The sequence below is a fragment of the Humulus lupulus genome, chromosome 2 (genome assembly GCF_963169125.1).
Source record: "Humulus lupulus chromosome 2, drHumLupu1.1, whole genome shotgun sequence".
Classification (NCBI taxonomy): Eukaryota; Viridiplantae; Streptophyta; class Magnoliopsida; order Rosales; family Cannabaceae; genus Humulus; species Humulus lupulus.
In genome coordinates, this window is record NC_084794.1 from 3,989,483 (window position 1) to 4,009,407 (window position 19,925).

Here is a 19,925-nt window from a genome sequence, read left to right on the forward strand (position 1 = left end):
AAAATAATGGTAATTTTCTTCATTTGTCGCTGTCTAGTTAATTTTGATTAATTTGTCTCTATTTTTACTGTTCTTTTCTGTACTGAATTGTCATTTACTCGTCCAATCACAGCATGCCATATTGCATGCACGTTTAAGAAAAAGAAAATAACTCAAGTTTTTTGCTCAGAAAAAATAACTTAAGTTGATGTTGCAACTAATCACCTGTTAAATCTATCATTTTATATAAATACACAGGAAAATTCTCCTTCACTTTAAGCATTTTTGGTAGAGTTATCACTATTCTGTTAACGGTTTTGAATGCGATTTTTTTTATGACGGTATATATTATAATTATTTAGAACATTTCCTAAATTTTAAATTTTTTTTGAATAGTTTACGGTACCAAAAATTAAGTTCAAACATGTTGTTGCTGACTAATTATTTTATAGGCGTATAAAACAACATGTTTGAATTTAGTTTTCGGTACTCTAAACTATTCAGAAATTTTTGAAAAATTTGCAAATGTTCTAAACGAAAAAAATTCTGCTATCTCCAAATTTCCTGTACCCTCCATGTCCCTCAAATTATTTTAAGACACATTATTTATTTATTTAATATATATTTAAATTATTTACAACTTTTTCTTTTCCCAATTATATTAACACTATAAATAAATTGTGTGTTTTACATTAGTTGGTGGGACATGGATGGTACAGGAAATTTGGGACAACAGATTTTTTTTTGTTCTAAACAACTACAATATAAATATAAACGGTCATTAGAAAAAATCGTGCCGAAAACTGTTCACGGATCAAGAAATCTTGATAACCTCACCAATAAATATATATTATTTTATATTGGAGTGCTATATATCTAAAACATATATATATATATAGTTCTCTATATAATAAGTTATTACTTGAGCTTGTAGTTGCATGATCTGTTTTGGTTAAGCTCAGCGTCATTGATTGATTAAGCTGTTCGATCATCAGTTACACTCCAATGGAGTCAACAACCCCAAATCGTTTTCTTCTCCTCCTTTTCTTCTTCTTTCTCCACACAAACCTAACCCTTCCAGCTCCTCTCTTCCCAAAAGAAGCTCTCCCCACAAAATCAGGCTATCTTCCGGTCAATCCCAACTCCGAATCCTCCATTTTCTACCTCTTCTACGAAGCTCAGAAACCACTTTCAACTCTCTCCAAAACCCCACTTCTCATCTGGCTCCAGGGTGGCCCGGGATGCTCCTCCATGGTCGGAAACTTCTTCGAGCTCGGTCCATGGCGTGTCAATTTCCACAAAAGACCCGACGAGCCACTGGCCCTCGAATCCAACCCGGGTTCTTGGAACCGGATATTCGGTCTCCTTTTCCTCGACAACCCGATCGGAACCGGGTTCAGTGTCGCATCCAAACCCGAAGAGATCCCCAGAAATCAGACCGGAGTCGCCGAACACCTATTCGCAGCCTTGAAGGCGTTTATCAAATCAGACCAATCGTTCAAAACTCGGCCGATTTACATAACGGGCGAGAGCTATGCCGGAAAGTACGTTCCGGCAATTGGGTCCTACATTTTGAAGAAGAACGCTAAGCTACCGAGTGCTGATCGGATTAATCTAGCCGGAGTCGCAATAGGAAACGCAATGACCGACCCGGAAATTCAAGTAACGGCTCACGCGGCGACCGCTTTCTTCTCCGGTTTGGTAAACGAGAAGCAAAAGGCCGAGCTGGAAAGTCTTCAATCTCTGGCGGCGGCTCTGACGGAGGCCAGAAACTGGAGAGCGGCGACGAACGCGAGAAGCAGAGTACTACAAAGGCTCAAGAAGATGACGGGGCTGGCCACTGTGAACGATTTTTCGAAGAAGGCACCGTACAAGGACAAGATGGTGGAGGAGCTCTTGCAAAACGACGACGTTAAGAAGGCGTTGGGAGTGAAAGGTTCTGTAGTTTTTGAGAAATGTAGTCCTTTGGTGCGCGAAATACTCCGCGAGGATGTGATGAAGAGCGCGAAGCACATGGTCGAGTCGCTGGTGAAGGAGAGCAAGGTTTTGCTTTACCAAGGGAGTTTGGACCTGAGAGACGGCGTCGTTTCGACGGAGGCTTGGGTGAAGACTTTGAGTTGGGAAGGGATTCGAAGCTTTTTAAATGCAGAGAGAAAGGTTTGGAAAGTGAATGGAGAACTAGCTGGGTATGTTCAGAACTGGGGGAGTTTGACGAACGCCGTCGTTTTGGGGGCTGGTCATTTGGCGCCGGCTGATCAAGCGTTGAACACCCAAGCCATGATTGAAGACTGGGTTTTGGATAAAGGACTGTTCCACAAGGGGAATTACTCGAAAAGCTTTATAAGGCAAATTGTTAAGTAATTTAGTGGTGTTCCTTAATTGAATAAGTGATTTTATTCACTAAAAACAAAACTAATATTTCTAATTTCTCAAGTATTTTTTAAAATTTTTGAATAATTTAAGGTGTTAAAATAAAAATTTAAATAATTTTTTTTGTATGCGCATAAAATAAATGCACATACAATTTAAATTATTTGAATTTTAATTTTGACACCGTCTAAATTATTCATAATTTTAAATAAAGTCTTTATTGTAAAAGCTCCCTAGCTGTATATCACCATCTCAGCTATGACTACAGAAGCTCTTTTTTTTGGTTAAAATTAGGCAAAAATTACTTTTTTTGGTTGCATAATTAATTTTGACTATTTTGTTTAACGTGAAACTACTCTTCCATTCGTAGCATGCCATGCACGTACCACTTATCCCATGATGGACGCATTTGGGAGATTATTATATAACCCCAATTATAATAATTAATTACCTGATAATTATATATATGTGGATATATAGAAAATATTACTATATGATTCTTTATTAGATAGAAAGAAAGTCGACATACAGTAAAGTTAAATTATTTATATATAATAATAATAATTCTATGTGTGCCTTGTAGTCCTAGAAAAAGATAGGGAATATACTTATTCGTTACCTTATCTTTTTACAAAGTATCATTTTGGTACTCTCTGTTTTCAATAATGCTCATATGGTACCCTGTATTTTAAAATCGTACATATTTGGTACCCTAAACTTAGATTTGATAGATAAAATTTTATCAATTTAATCAAACTGCTGTCAATTATGTAAGTTACAAATTTAAATTTAATTACATAATTACATATAACTGATGACAGTTTGATTATATTGACAAAATTTTATCTATCAAATCTGAGTTTAGGGTACCAAATATGTACGATTTTAAAATACAAGGTACCATATGAGCATTATTGAAAACAGAGGGTACCAAAATGATATTTTGCAAAAACACAGGGTACCAAATAAGTATATTCCCAAAAAGATATTACAGTGTTAATTAATAAAGGGGAATATACTCATTTGGTACCCTATGTTTTTACAAAGTATTATTTTGGTACCCTCTGTTTTCAATAATGCTCATATGGTACTCTGTATTTTAAAATCGCACATATTTGGTACCCTAAACTCAGATTTGATAGATAAAATTTTGTTAATATGATCAAACTGTCATCAGTTATATGTAATTATGTAATTAAATTTAAATTTGTAACTTACATAATTGACAGCAGTTTGATTAAATTGACAAAATTTTATCTATCAAATATGAGTTTAGGGTACCAAATATGTACGATTTTAAAATACAGGGTACCATATGAGTATTATTGAAAACAGAGAGTACTAAAATGATACTTTCCAAAAACATAAGGTACCAAATGAGTATATTCTCTTAATAAAGTGATATACGCCTCGATTCTCAATAAAGTTGATATTTGTTTGGGTGAATATTAATAGAGATAATTGCTAACGAGTCCTACTGGTGTGTCCAATATTATAAGGAAGTAACATATTATTATTATTGTAATTTAATATTGGATTTCACTTATTTGAATATAATAAATATTATGAAGTATTTCTAATTAATTATAAAGTATTACCTCATGTGGTGTTGGACACCTTAAGGTGTCAAATAACAACATTGATATTAATAATGCTTCAACATGACTGTACTGATTTAATATTTTATTATTGTAATTTTTCTTTTATTTGTTAATAAGTTGGAATGGGTTAAAAATAAAGGAGTGTATACCTTTTATTTATTTTAAACTGAAGTTCATTTAAAAAATATATAAAATGTGAGAAAAATAAGAAATATTCCTTCAAAGAAATAAGTAATAAATAATGGTCTGATTGGTTCGTGATTAGAAAACTATATTTTTGAAAAGTAAGATTCTAAAATGAAAATCTGAATTTAGTGACTAAAATCATGTTTATGAAAATGTGATTGGTTCAATGTCAGTTGTACGCCCTGGTTTTCCCACGGGCTGATTAGCAGGTTGAGCCTCGAACTAATCCGAGTTAGGCCGAGGCTCCCTACAGGAAGAGATCTTGTTCCCAGGTCGGGCCCTCTTGGCTCGGAGAGGCCCCATTCCCAGCTCGTGCTTGTTGCCCAAGGGCTGGAGAGGAACGCCAGGGGGCACGCTAGGGAAAGAGCTCGTGTTACGAGCTCTTCAGGGAGCTCTGACCCTTTATGAAGTTAACATGCAAGATAAACGTGTAAATATCTGACATCACGTGTCCGATATCTTCCTGACTTCTCGGACACGCAGCAGGAACGTGTGTATTCAGACACCCACGGACGGGTTGGGCCGTGCGGCCCAATATCTCCTTCCATGTTGATTAGACCACACTTATGTGTCAGGTTTAGGAATTAATCATGAATGTCACAGAGTTGATATGACAAATGGTAAGGTCACGGGATGACCTCCCTACCAACTTCCAGGTGCCCTCTCCTATAAATAAGGAGACCCTGGGAGTTGATAGGGGTTGGGAAAAATAGTCTTTGAAGAACTATATACTTTGTAAACCAAATACCCAGAGAATATGAATAATATTGACTAGTGGAGTAGAGGGATTTTAACCTTCGAACCACTTAAAAACGTGTCTTGAGTCACCTAGTTCTTTCTCAAAGATTTCATATCTGTGACGGTTCTACTTTTAGTACTAATCTCTTTCTCTTCTTCTCTTAATTACCTGTTGCCGAAGAACCGCGTCAATAGTTTGGTGCTTTCGTTGAGAGCAAGTCCGATTAGTACTACCACAAACATACAACTATGGTGACCACTCGATCCAAACATGGCAACGAGACAGAACAGCATGATGGGCAGGAGGCCCACCATGTTGCCCTCCCTGATGAGAAAATTCCTGAAGTCCAGCAGAGGCCAGGGAAGCAGCCGGCGGGCCAAGACAACACTGGTAGTTCAGCGCCCCGGCCGCCTAATCCTAATCCATGTTATTACACTGCGGTGGAGATGGAGAATGCTCAGCTGAGGAGCCAGTTAGCAGCGGCTGGTCAGCAAATCCAGGATATTCTGAGCCGACTACCCCTCTCACAACCAACGGTAACGTTGGAGAGAGGCAAGGCGAGGCTCCTAAGTCTCGCCGGAGTAATCGATCCCGGCATAGCCGTTCGGGTAGACTTCCTGCAGCCAACTCCACCCCTTCATCACACCATCAAGAGGCGAACTTCAGGGAAATGACTCGGACCGAACAGCAGCAGTACAGCTGTTCGGTTAGGACGTCAACCCCTAGCTCTCAGCCTTCCTCGAGGACGCCCAGAAGAGATCGAGGAAATTCCCTAAGAAGGGTCGAGGAGATCCGGAGACGTCAGCCCGTCCCCGAAGAACGTACAGCTCGCCCAGTACGAAACCAGCAAGCTGGCAGGGCCGAGAGGCCCCCACCAAATTTAGTCCGACCAGACGGTACCAAGATCGCCTCTCCGGTCAGGCATCCTCCTTCTCCCATCAGATATCCGTCTCCTCAGCCCGTCCGAGACATCCCGACCTACGGGAATAGCAGGAGGGGCCCGCCGTCAGCTGGACCCTCCTGGCGCGGCAGGGTGCCGGAGGAAGGATCAGGTCATGGCCGCCAAAGACGCACTCCGAGTCTGTCCAGCAGGAGTCACTGGACCGGCAGTGCACGGAGTGATCTCTCGGGAGGAGACCTGCGCCAGCGACTAAGTTCAGCACAAAGTCACCATACTACCCAGGGAGGCGACCTTCGAGATCGCCTCAACTCTCACAGAGAGGATCGAGTTAGGGATGGTAGCCAGGCCCGTTCGGTTGGGGTCCGATCCGAAGTACGTAACGGCGGGAATGCCCCAAATGACCTATCTCAAGATAGGAGGGGTAACAACCCGCCTAAAATGTACAACGGGTCCGGAGCTGTTGAACAGCCCCGGAATAACCCCGGATCTCAGGACAAAACCCTAGAACGCTTAACTCAGATGGAGGAGCTAATGAAGAAACTCCTTTCGGAAAAGGAAAAAGACGAATATGATTCAGGGGATGAGATGGAACTCTTCGCCCCCAATATAGCAGCGGCGGCATACCCTTCTGGCTTTCGTATGCCCCACTTGTCAAAGTTCAACGGGGATGGAGACCCATCTGACCACTTAGGGATGTTCAACACCCTAATGATGGCCCATAACATCGGACCGGAGCTTCGTTGCCTGATCTTTCCTTCCACCCTAACTGGGCCCGCCAGACAGTGGTTCAAGCAGAGTAAAAGGCAATCAATCAGCTCCTGGAAGACTTTTTCGGCTGACTTCAAAAGGGCATTCCGAGCCTCTCAGGCCGCCCGAGTCCAGGCCGACTCCCTAGCTAATGTGAGACAGCAACCTGGTGAGACGCTGAAAGCCTACTTGAACAGATTTGCAAATGTCGCTGCTCGAGCCAGAGACGCTGACGATAGCTTCAAACTCATGGCCATGAGGACCGGGATCCTAGTCGGCGGGGACCTGTGGAAGGATATTCAAAGGAGGGGTGTCAGCTCGGTTAGTGAGTTCCTTAACAGAGCCCAAGAATGGATAAACTTGGAAGAAGCTGAAGCTTCAGCCGCGGGGACCGGCCAGGCCCCCGAGAAGCCCGCTGGGACGGGAAAAGAGATCGTAGTGGCGATTCCCGATGTTGCGCAGAATAACCAGCTCGGTGGTGGCAAAAGAAAAGGAAATGGTGAAAACAGCCAGCACGGTCAAAAGAAGAATAATTCGGTGGATAAATTCAAGCCCGTGTTCACAACGTATACCGAGCTCACTCAGACCAGAGAAAATATTTTCCTGGCCAACGCTACGCGAGTCCCCTGGAAGAGGCCGGAGCCATTGAAACACCCTAAGGGAAAGAGAGATGCTTCCAAATTCTGCCGTTTTCATAACGACGTCGGGCACAATACCGACGACTGCAGGCACCTCAAAGATGAAATCGAGACTCTCATCCGAGCAGGTCCGTTGGCGCAATACTCGCGGAACAGGGTCCCGACAAGTCGACCCGCTCCGGAGATCCCAGCCAGTCAACCTGGACCTCGGGTAGATCAGGACGTCCTTCACCCCGTGGTCGAGGGAGAGATTTCCACCATCTCTGGAGGACCACACATGGCTGGCATGAGTAAAGGCGCCCAGAAGAGGTATGTGAATGAATTAAAGGCCCATAACGGAGCGGAGTTCGTCCCGGAACAGCGTCAATCAAAACAGCAAAGATTAGAGAAACAACCGATCACTTTCACGGAGGAAGACGCAAGCCATGTCCAATTCCCTCACAACGATCCCTTGGTCATAGCAGTCCAGCTCGCCAACCGGAGAGTAAGGAGAGTGTTGGTGGACAATGGGAGCTCGGTGAACCTCCTATTCCGGTCCACCTTAGAAAAAATGGGTCTGACCGTCTTCGGGTTGAAGGCAACCTCGATGATGCTATATGGTTTTTCAGGAGAAGGATCAGCAGCGATAGGGACGATTGAGCTGGTGATCACCCTAGGAGACGAGTCCCGAACAGTGTCCAAACTACTCGAATTCGTGGTCATTGACTGCTCCGCTGCTTACAACGCCATTTTGGGCCGACCTACGCTCATTGCTTTCGAGGCTATCACTTCCGTCCGGCACCTCGCCATGAAATTTCCTACTTCGACAGGGATCTGCACTATCAAGGGCGATCAGCTCGCTGCCAGGGAATGCTACGGCATTTCCATGAAGGGAAAACCTAAACCCGGGCAGGCGACGATGGCCGTTCAGGACGAAGAGGAATCTCGGGGACCCAAGGCGGCTCCCGAGATTGAAAAACCTCAGATTTCCGAAGGCGAAAAGCTCACCCTAAGCGAGGACATTGACCCCCGAGTAGGCGAGGACAGGTCCGAGCTCCAAGCTATTGAAGAGCTCGAGGAGGTGAGCATCGATGAGCAAAACCCGTCACGGACGGTTAAGCTCGGAAAGAACCTCTGCGATAGAAGAAAGGCGGAGCTAACTATGTTTCTGAAGAAGAACCTGGACGTGTTCGCATGGTCGCACGAGGACATGATAGGGATCAGTCCGAGCATCATCATGCACACGCTCCACCTAGATAAAAGCGTCCCTGCCAAGTCCCAATAGCAGAGACGTTTAGGGACAACCCGAGCCGAAGCCCTTGAAGAAGAAGTGGCCCGGCTCAAAAAGTGTGGCTTTATCCGCGAAGCCAAGTTTCCCATTTGGGTTGCCAATCCCGTGTTGGTACCAAAACCCAATGGGAAGTGGCGGACCTGTATCGACTTCTCCGACCTGAATAAAGCCTGCCCCAAGGATTGCTTTCCATTACCGAGGATCGATCAACTGGTGGATGCCACGGCGGGGCACGAGCTCATGTCCTTCATGGACGCGTACTCAGGCTACAATCAGATCGCGATGAATCCAGCAGACCAGGAACATACCAGCTTCATGACCCCGACTAATGTCTATTGCTATAAGGTCATGCCGTTCGGTCTTAAGAATGCCGGGGCTACCTACCAAAGGCTGGTAAATAGAATGTTCGTGGACCAGATCGGGAAAAACATGGAAGTGTACGTTGATGATATGCTTGTCAAGTCAAAGATTGCCAGCAACCACGTCGCCGATCTGGGAGAATGCTTTAACATCCTGCGAGAATATGGCATGAGGCTCAATCCTCAGAAGTGCACTTTCGGTGTCGCATCGGGGAAATTCTTGGGTTTCATAGTCAATACCCGAGGAATCGAGGCAAACCCCGACAAGATCAAGTCCCTGCTCGAGCTTCCTTCCCCCCGGTCGCGGAAAGATGTCCAAGGCCTCACCGGAAGAGTGGCAGCACTGAACCGGTTCGTTTCCAAATCGACCGATAAGTGCTTGCCCTTCTACAACCTGCTCCGGGGAAACAAGAAGTTCGAATGGACAGTAGAATGCGAAGGCGCATTCCTCGACCTAAAAGCGCACCTGGCTGAACCGCCTGTGCTATCAAAGCCCAAGGTAGGAGAACCTCTTTTCCTCTACATGGCCGTCACGAAGGATGAAGTTAGTGCCGTTCTGGTGCGAGAAGAGGACCAGGCTCAGAAACCGGTATATTACATCAGCAAGAGACTCCTCGGAGCTGAATCAAGGTACCCATTGATGGAAAAACTGGCGTTCTGCCTAATCTCGGCCTCGCGAAAACTCAGGCCATACTTCCAGTCCCACTCTGTACACGTCATGACCGATCAGCCTCTAAGGCAGGTTTTGCAAAAGCCTGAAGCCTCGGGACGCTTGCTAAAGTGGGCGGTCGAGCTCAGTCAGTTCGAGATTTTCTATACTCCCCGAACTACCATAAAAATTCAAGCCTTGGCCGACTTCATGGCGGAATGCGCGGGATTCCATGAGATTCCATCAGAAGACTCACCTCAGGTCGCCTCCTCGAGCTCATCGTGGAAGATCTTCGTTGATGGCTCATCTAACGAAAACGGCTCCGGGGCCGGAATCATTCTGATATCCCCAGAGGGGCATAGATTCCACTCGGCGCTGAGGTTTGGGTTCAAGGCATCTAACAACGAGGCAGAGTACGAGGCCTTGTTAGCTGGACTTAGGATAGCTAGCGAGCTAAAGGCGAGCTCTGTCCAATGCTTCAGCGACTCCCAGCTCGTGGTGAATCAGGTTCTAGGCGAGTATCAGGCGCGGGGTCCCAAGATGGCCGCCTATTTGGCGAAGGTAAAGTCCGAATTGTCTGCGTTTGGGCGAGGGTCGATCGAACAGATACCTCGGGAGCAGAACGCCAACGCAGATGCTCTCGCCAAGCTCGCCACCTCGGGAGAGACAGAAACCCTGGGGTTGGTGCCAGTTGAGTTCTTGAAGAAACCTAGCATAGACGGAGGTCAGGCAGATATTGAAATGATTGACATCAGGCCGACCTGGATGACTCCCATTATTGAGTACCTCGTCGATGGCAAGTTACCCGAAGGACGCAACGACGCACGACGAATCCTTTATCAAGCTCCGAGGTATACGCTAGTCGAGGGGGTACTGTACCGACGTGGGCATTCATTACCTCTCCTCCGGTGCGTTCTTCCAAGCGAAGCGAAGGCCATCCTGCAAGAAGTTCATGACAGATTCTGCGGAGATCACACTGGGGGGCAAAGCCTGGCCTTGAAGGTTCTCCGGCAAGGTTATTACTGGCCGACTCTGTCCAAAGACTCGATCTCATATGTAAAAAGGTGCGACAAGTGTCAGCGGTTCGCTGCGGTTGCCCGAGCTCCTCCGGTCGAGCTAAAAATGATTTCATCTCCCTGGCCATTTGCCGTTTGGGGGATAGATCTAATAGGCGCCCTGCCCACCGGAAAGGGCGGGGTCCGTTACGCCGTGGTAGCCATTGAATACTTCACCAAGTGGGCCGAAGCAGAGCCATTGGCGACAATAACATCGAAAAAGGTGCTAGACTTCGTGGTTAAAAGCATCATATGTCGATTTGGCCTACCAAAAAAGATCGTCTCCGACAATGGCACTCAATTTGACAGCGATCTGTTCACCGAATTTTGCGAAAGGCACGGAATTGTGAAAAGCTTCTCGTCCGTGGCCTATCCCCAGGCGAACGGCCAGGTCGAAGCGGTCAATAAAACTCTGAAGGCGAGCCTCAAGAAGAGGCTAGATGAGGCAAAGGGGATCTGGCCAGAACAGCTCCCCCAAGTCATGTGGGCATATAGGACCTCACATAGGACTCCCACGGGTCACACTCCTTTCTCCCTAACATTTGGGAGTGAAGCAGTCCTCCCCGTGGAGATTAAAGTTCTGTCACATAGGGTCCAGTCCTACGACCAAGACAGGAACCACGAGCTCCTATGCCATTCCTTAGACTTAGTAGATGAAAGGCGAGAGGATTCACAACTCCAGCTCGCCCATTATCAACAGAAGATCACTCGCTACTTCAACACTAAGGTCAAAAGACGTGCCTTTAGCGTCGGTGATTTGGTCTTGAGGAGAGTTTTCCTGGCCGGGAAAGATCCCAAAGATGGGGTTTTGGGACCAATCTGGGAAGGACCATACCAGGTCATCGAAGTCATCAAAGAGGGAACTTATAAGTTAGCTCGACTTGGTGAAGGGGCGGTCCCGCGGACTTGGAATGCTATCCACCTAAAGAAATACTATCAGTGATCCATTTGTAAGGCCTAGAAGGTCACTTTCCATGTATAAATAAAAATCAAATGTTTCCCATTATTTGCAAGTGTGATTTTAAAGTAACTACGAAAGAACCTTTCCCAGTTACTTGGGGGGCATATGGTACCTGGACATAACCAGGTCTCCTTAACGACTTAGGTGTTAATTTTTATCTATGGATAAGAGTTATCACAAACTAAGTCCTATCCTGGTTTTAACCTGGTCATAAAACTTAGAAGTCAACTAAAATTTATTGACCGTGGTTCTTCTTTAAAGAGCCCGGGATATGGATAAAAGTTGATGCGAACTAAGTTTTCAAAATAAGTTCCTGGTCTTAACCAGGTCATAAAACTTAGAAGTCAACTAAAATTTATTGACCGTGGTTCTAATTTAAAGAGCCCGGGATATGGATAAAAGTTGATGCGAACTAAGTTTTCAAAATAAGTTCCTGGTCTTAACCAGGTCATAAAACTTAGAAGTCAACTAAAATTTGTTGACCGTGGTTCTTCGTTAAAGAGCCCGGGATATGGATAAAAGTTGACGCGAACTAAGTTTTTTAAAATAAGTTCCTGGTTTTAACCAGGTCAGAAAACTTAGAAGTTAACTAAAATTTGTTGACAGTGGTTCTTCGTTAAAGAGCCCGGGATATGGATAAAAGTTGACGCGAACTAAGTTTTTTAAAATAAGTTCCTGGTTTTAACCAGGTCAGAAAACTTAGAAGTTAACTAAAATTTATAGATCGTGGCCCTTCTCTAAAAAGCCCGGGATATAAATAACGGTTAACCCGAACTAAGTTCATAGAAATAAAGAGATGAATTGTAACCAAATGCATAAAAATATATATGTTAAACTGGTTGAGCAAATTGTCTCAAGGTGGAAGCACCTCATAAAAAATCTTATTACAATGTAAAGTAAGAGTTCAAAATGCCCAAAGAGAAGTATCCTAAGCCCCATCAGTTGGCCTTTTGGAGGTCGCGGTATCGTCCTGCCCCGCCGCGGCAAAGGCCTCTCCAGTCTCCGAGGGAGGAGCCTCCTTATTTAGGCGGGCTTGGAGCTTCGGCAACAAAAACGCCCAGAGGTCCGGGGGCATGAAAGAAAAGTCTGCGTCCGGATTGTGGGACCAGCAATGATAGAACAGGTCTTGTAAGGATTGCTCCGAAACGACCCGCTCGGCTTCCAGGGCGGCCTGGGCCTCGGTCTTCGCTGCCTCGAGATCCGTCCGCGACGCGGTCAGGGAGTTTTGAGCTCGTGGTTCTCGGAACGGATCTTCTTCAGTTCGGCTTTGGAGGCCGCCAGCACGTCTTTTGCCTCCTGGGCCTCCTGGAGCGCGGTCTGGCGCTCAGCCTCCATACCCTCGAGCTGGGCCTTGGTCCTGGCAATGCCTCTGTACGCGGCAGCAATGCCTTGCATGAAAGGAAGGATAAATTAACTAACTGGAAGAGCCTAGGACGATTATCTCGCGAACTGGCGCAGGTTCTAGGTCCGGTTCTGACTCGGGGCTGGACTCTTCTACATACTGCCTAGTCCCCGGAGCATAGATGCCCCTCTGGAGCGCTGGCCACGTGCGTAAATTGGTCCCATACTCCTCAAAGAGGATCGCCCTAAAAGCTAGGGTGCTATCTACTACTACGGTACCCTTAGGCCGACTCTCTTGGTTGTCCAGCACGAGCTGGTCAACGCAATGGAGTAAGAGCGTATCCAGGTCCGGATTCCTCTGATGACGATGGACGATCTGCCTAGGGTTGAACCTAACCAGCCGGGGGTCTGCAGTGGCCCTATCTACATTCTTAAATAAGTAAGGGTTACCTTGGCCGGAAGGACCCGCGGCTGCTCCGGATTGGACCCTCTCCTCGCCCATCCCCTGGGCGACCTCCAAGGTCCTCTTCCTGTTCATCACGAGGGGCACTTCTTCACCCTCCTCCTCGCCTTCATCGTCTGCGACCTCCTCCGCGACGATCGGTCTGTTGTCGCGAGCTGGGGGAGGCCCCCGGGGCCTTTTCAAATTCAAAGTCTGATTTGGGAAAATCAGCTTGCAGAATACCATCGTCTCGTCCGTCACGAGCGCGCGGTAGTCTTTCTCACTGGGGGGCAAGTTCGCCAGTGTATCGTATTGACCCCCGAGGGTCACAGACTTTTCGGTCCTCGCGTAGATGGCTGCAAGGTTGGTTGAAGTTAGAAGTGGAATAGGGGAAGAGCTAAAATAAGATAACCTTTAAAAGGCGAGCTAAATCAAGGATCACTTACGAGGACGGTTGAAATAGTGATGATCGCAGTTTCGGAACCCAGTTGACATAAAAAACTGGTCCTTGAAGTCGTTTGGATGGCTTGGCAGCTCGATGACTGCTGCCGTGTTAGGGAAGCGGGTTAAGTAATAGAACCCGTCGCCTCGCCCCCGCTGGTCCGGGCTGGCTTTGAGGCAAAAGAAGTATAGAATATCAGCAGGAGTGGGGACCTCCCACTCATGCTTTTGAAACAAATACCTCAATCCCGCCAACAGACGGTATGAGTTGGGGGGGAGCTGGAATGGGGCCAACCCCACATAGTTCAGAAAATCAGCAAAATACTGATCCAGGGGGAGGAAGGCCCCTGCCTTGAAGTGTTCACCGCTCCAGGCCGCGAACGACTCGTCGAGCGGCGTGCAGCTCCGCTCCCCATCCGCAGCAGGTCGGGCGATCACGGAGGCCATCCCCAGGGGAATGTTGTGGTTGAGGAAGATTTTGGTGACCTTTGCCTGGTCGGTTATCTTCGAGACGATTCTCTCCGCCTCAAAAAACGCGTCAGGGGCCACCTCGGCCTGCTTCTCCACCGCCGGCCCAAAGTGAGGAATTGGCGAGCTGGTCATCGCCGCCTTCCCTTTATCCTGCTGGGAGGACGAACTTCCCACATTCTTCTGTGGCAGATTTCTCTTTGGAGCCATCTGGTCGCCTATCGAACAAAAGAAAACACTTTAGAAAAGGCGACCCAAGCAGGAGAATGAAGCAAGTATAATTTACACGAGCTGAGGTAAGCCCAGCCCGTGGAGAGTGGTGCCACGCGTTCCAAGGAACACGCGCCTATGCCCTCAACAGATCCCAGATTACTCGGAATTCGTGTGTCAGAGGGCTCAGAGTAAAAATTTGCCTTGGGGGGAAAGTTTCAACAGGCAAAGCGTGGCAAAACCGCTTTTGAGGCGTATTCCCTAAGCTACCCGGTTTTACACCCCAAAATTCCTAAGGGTCCTACCCAGAAATTGTTCCTAAGGGAGAACCATGGAACCCATATTCTAAGTTGATGTCCCATGGCAAGTGTGCCCTAATCTAAGAAGGGCTGTCACCCTCCATATCCGCGCAACCCAGAAAACCCCTGCATGTGGCTACAGTAAAATTTTTTTACCTAAGCTACAGTGGCATGCTTTCAAAAATAAACTGGGTCAGGAAACTTACAGTGTGTGGCTGGATGGTGAACGAGATTGCTGCGCTGGTAGGAGCTTCGTTGGTACAGTGGCTTCGAGGGCTTTGAAGAAATTTGTGCGCTTCAGCTTCGTGAACCAGGAGAATGAGAGCAATGGAAATGAGGGTTTCGTTCTTCGGAAGGTCAAAGAGAAAAGAAGGAAATTTGAGAGGTTTTGAATGATAAGATGACTCGTGCGTGGGATGGCCACCCCCCTTTTATACAATGGGGAGATCACGTGTAGAAGACTCTGGGAAGGCCCTCCACTCGAAACATGAAACGACGGCAGGGCAGTAGGCTAGGTCATTTAATGCGGTTCTCGTAGAATGTACCTTCGCTGCCCACGACGTTCCACGTGTCAGCACACTGCAGAAAGCATGGAATACGAAGGGTTGTGGGGGAAGTCTACAAGCCCCTACTATGGTCTCCCATATATGACGTCATATACCACGAGCAGGAGCTTGGGGGGCAGATGTACGCCCTGGTTTTCCCACGGGCTGATTAGCAGGTTGAGCCTCGAACTAATCCGAGTTAGGCCGAGGCTCCCTACAGGAAGAGATCCTGTTCCCAGGTCGGGCCCTCTTGGCTCGGAGAGGCCCCATTCCCAGCTCGTGCTTGTTGCCCAAGGGCTGGAGAGGAACGCCAGGGGGCACGCTAGGGAAAGAGCTCGTGTTACGAGCTCTTCAGGGAGCTCTGACCCTTTATGAAGTTAACATGCAAGATAAACGTGTAAATATCTGACATCACGTGTCCGATATCTTCCTGACTTCTCGGACACGCAGCAGGAACGTGTGTATTCAGACACCCACGGACGGGTTGGGCCGTGCAGCCCAATATCTCCTTCCATGCTGATTAGACCACACTTATGTGTCAGGTTTAGGAATTAATCATGAATGTCACAGAGTTGATATGACAAATGGTAAGGTCACGGGATGACCTCCCTACCAACTTCCAGGTGCCCTCTCCTATAAATAAGGAGACCCTGGGAGTTGATAGGGGTTGGGAAAAATAGTCTTTGAAGAACTATATACTTTGTAAACCAAATACCCAGAGAATATGAATAATATTGACTAGTGGAGTAGAGGGATTTTAACCTTCGAACCACTTAAAAATGTGTCTTGAGTCACCTAGTTCTTTCTCAAAGATTTCATATCTGTGACGGTTCTACTTTTAGTACTAATCTCTTTCTCTTCTTCTCTTAATTACCTGTTGCCGAAGAACCGCGTCAACATCAGTAAATTATTTTTGAGTTTTAAAAAAATGAATCTGTGATTGGTATTAAATTTGAAAATATAACATAAACTGAATATGTGATTGGAACAGCTGAATTTGAATATTATTTTAATTTTATATATTTTATATACATAGGTTGTATAATATTAAATTTTGATTTATCAATAGATTTAATTAAGTAAAATTTAATTATATTGATAAATTAAAATTTAATAATAATTATTGATTAAATTTATAACAATATTGCATTGTCATCTATAAAAATATCAGCACAACTTATTTTTAAATTGTGCATAAATGTCATAAAATGTTCCATAAACACCTTATTACTAGTGGGAACATACTCAAGTCATAAAAATTGGCAAAAAAAATAAATAAATACAAGCAATGATACAAATGATAGGAGTAGAGAGAACAAACAAATCATGATTTTGATTTTAAGTTTTTGGAGAAAAAATCACAAAACAAAAAAAAAAACGCAAAATTATTGTTTTCTAAATTACAACACAAAATTAGAATTCTAATTAGAATATTACCAATCAAATATTTTGGTAGGTCATGCAAATTTTAAGTTTTCAAAATCATAAAATCATTTCCAAATCCACTACCAATCACTCCGTAATGTATCTCGTATAAAGTACGCACAACTACTTTATAAAGAAGATAGATTAGGAATATTTCAACAAATGTAAACCAAACTTAAAAATAAATAAATAAAAAAATAAAAAGCAAAAAAGGTTTTACAACATCTTATTTAGATGTTGTGAAAAATGGTAAGTTTCAATTGGTTACAAAGGAGAGATTGTCAGTAAACATATGTCAAATGTCATCATGAACAAGATTTTGACTATTTCAGCTCGATTGTGTTTTGTTTCTTCTATATTACTTTTTTTGTTTGCAGTGGTGATCAAAGTTGGTGGGAATGAGAGAGAAATTCCAACAAAATTCTAGAATAAAATCGACATTTTGTTGTACAAACCAAACCATTCATCCAGTTTTTTCAAAATGAAAAACAAAATCAAACTATTAAAATTAAAAAATCAAATCAAATCAAACCATAAATTGATGGTTTGGTGCGGTTTAATTTTAACTATATAACCAAATTATTAAAATTTAAATTTTTTTTTATTATAAAATAATTAACTAAATAATTATATTTAAATAATAATAATAATTTTAGCATTACTTTTAAGACCATAAAAGTCTACAAGAATCTTATTATTTTTGTTGTTGTAAGTTTAAGTATTTTGAATCAATTTATAAATTAGAAAAAAAAATGTTTACTTTCTAAACAATGTGGGACTTTGCATTTCTCTCTTTTTAGTTTTGGAAACTTGTGCATGTATTAAATACTACTAAAAATATATCATAAACAATTAAGTTGTTTAGCTTGGATGGTTTGGTAAATTTTATATTAACTTGAGTGTAAATGTTTAAATCTTTAAACTATCATTTCTAAAAATAAATTTAAAAAAAAAAAAATCACAGTCCAGTCTGGTTTAATTGGTTTTAAAAAATTAGAATCCGTGACTAAACCATTAAAGTTGAACGGTCCGGTTAAACCGAACCATAAAAAACGGTTTCACTGGTTACGATTTTTGGCGGTTTGCGGTTTATATGAACATCCCTAGTACATAATAATTCTATAGCTTTTATTTTATTAAATTAAAAAGTCATTATCCAGATTAAAATTAATAACATTCCCAATCTCGCATACGGTCTTGATTGGCTGGACTTTTAAAAGTCATTTTTAGGCTTTTGAAACTCCAAAAGCACTTCTACTGCTGGTTGGATAATCACTCAATTTTAATTTTAATTTTTAAAAAACTCTTTTAACAGAAATCAGCTTTAGCAGCTTTTTCAGGAAGAAATTCCTGAAAAACAAAAAGCAGAAACTCAGCCAAACATAGCCTATATAAACGTGAGAAAAGTCGGTTTTGAGTCGATAACGATGCTATAGTATTGCTGGGTTGCTTTGTATTTACAAGTTTCATGTCGTTGTTTATGGTATTGAGGATATTGTCATTTTTTTTTAAAGTTTTATGTCATTTTTTATTTTATCAATATAATTGTCTTTTGTTTCATTTCATGTCGTTTTCTCTATGTATTCTGATTATTGTCGTTTTCTAAGTTTTATGTCCTTTTTGTCATTTGTGTCGTTTTGATGCTATTGAAACCGGTTATTATCGTTGTTAATATTTGGTGTCGTTTTCAAATATGAGGAGCTATTGTCGTTTTAATGGGAATGATCTGGTAACTGTCGTATTTTAGGAATGCTGTCGTTTTTAATTCTATGTTATTGGTATGGTAGTTGTCGTTTTGTAGAGTTTGTGTCCGTTTTTTGGTATTTTTGTCGTTTCGTAAAGGTTGTTTCTTTTTCGGAATTGTTATCGTTTTATATAATTAATGTCGTTTTTAAGGTATTGATCGTTTAGCATTTGAATTGTTGTAGTTTTATGCTTTCATGTCGTTTTTTACATTTTGTCTCTGGTTTTTACGTCTTTTGAAAATCATTGGCCAAATCATATATAATTGAAGAAATTGAATGTATATATAATTGGCCAAATCATATATATAATCTCCAAAATTACACGTTGGATATTTTTATATATTGATTTTAAAATGAAATTGAATGTATATCTCTTCTATATAATAAATGTGTAGATAATGAAATTTTTTTGTTTTAACTATTTTTTATCTTTTTAATATTAACTTTAACAGAATATTTTTATATTTAACAGAATATTTTTATATTTAATGTTAGTATGTAAACACTTAAGTTAAATAAAATAAAATAAATAATTAAAAAATTAAAATATGATATTTTTGAGATATTTTACAATAATAATTATTTTAAAATAATAAATAGTTAAACAAATTAAAATATAATATTTTTAAGATATTTTACAATGATAATTATTTTTAAAATAATAAATAATTAAACAAATTAAAATATGATATTTTTGAAATATTTTACAATAATTATTTAAAAATAATAAAATCATACGTTTTATAACTTAAATAAAATTTAATTAAACTTAAACTCACTTATTAGAATAATATCATATCAAACATATAATATAATCTACTATGAATTAGCAACAAATTACTTTTTTTTTTTTTAAAAACTAGCAAGAAATTTAAATTTAAAATCCACGTATAATATTTAATATTACATTAAACATATAATATATAATCTTGACACTCCTAAATTCAAAACTAGAACAAACATAAACTTAAACAAAAATAAATAAATTACTGGTGGAGATGTTGAGTTTCTTGTGGACAAGAAGATTCTGACCAACTTGCTTGGGAGTCACAAGGAAGCAACCAAGTTGATCAACGGTCTTTGCAATCAAATTCCTCGGGAGGAGTCTTACTATGCTAGATTTTACAATGAACTCAATACGTTTTATGAGAATCGCTGGAATGTTACCAGAGCAACTCTGAAAAATGTTTACTTTAAGGGGGTGTTTGGTATGGGGGTTTGAGTTTGGAGAATAGAGTTAGAAGAATTAAGAGAATGTGAAACTCAAGTGTTTAAAGGGGTTAACATTACCCTCAAATCAAGCTAAAAAATGAGACCCACTTGGAAACACAAACCCCCAAACCATTAAAAATAAATTTACCAAACTAGGTTAGATTTGACATTCTCATTTCCACCAAACCAAACACCTATACCAAACACCCCCTAAGGATCTTCGGACCGGTAGTTCCACCATTGTTGGACTTTTTGTGTTGCTTTTTACTGTCTCTGCAACACTTAAGAATGTCTACTTTAGACATCTTTAATAAGAATTAACATGTTTTAGTACTACTTTGG

General features: G+C 42.4%; 1 protein-coding gene across 1 annotated transcript; it reads left to right on the forward strand.

Annotated features, from left to right (window-relative positions):
- Nucleotides 1-878: 878 nt before the first annotated feature.
- On the forward strand, nucleotides 879-2,577 carry LOC133816935 (serine carboxypeptidase-like 50). The gene has a single exon (XM_062249280.1). It carries the CDS (start codon nucleotides 985-987, stop codon nucleotides 2,338-2,340), a length of 1,356 nt encoding a protein of 451 aa, XP_062105264.1. The 5' UTR covers nucleotides 879-984; the 3' UTR covers nucleotides 2,341-2,577.
- Nucleotides 2,578-19,925: the final 17,348 nt, after the last annotated feature.

Coding starts and splice junctions, on each gene's coding strand:
- LOC133816935 (XM_062249280.1), top strand. CDS start 985: ATGGAGTCAACAACCCCAAATCGTTTTCTTCTCCTCCTTTTCTTCTTC.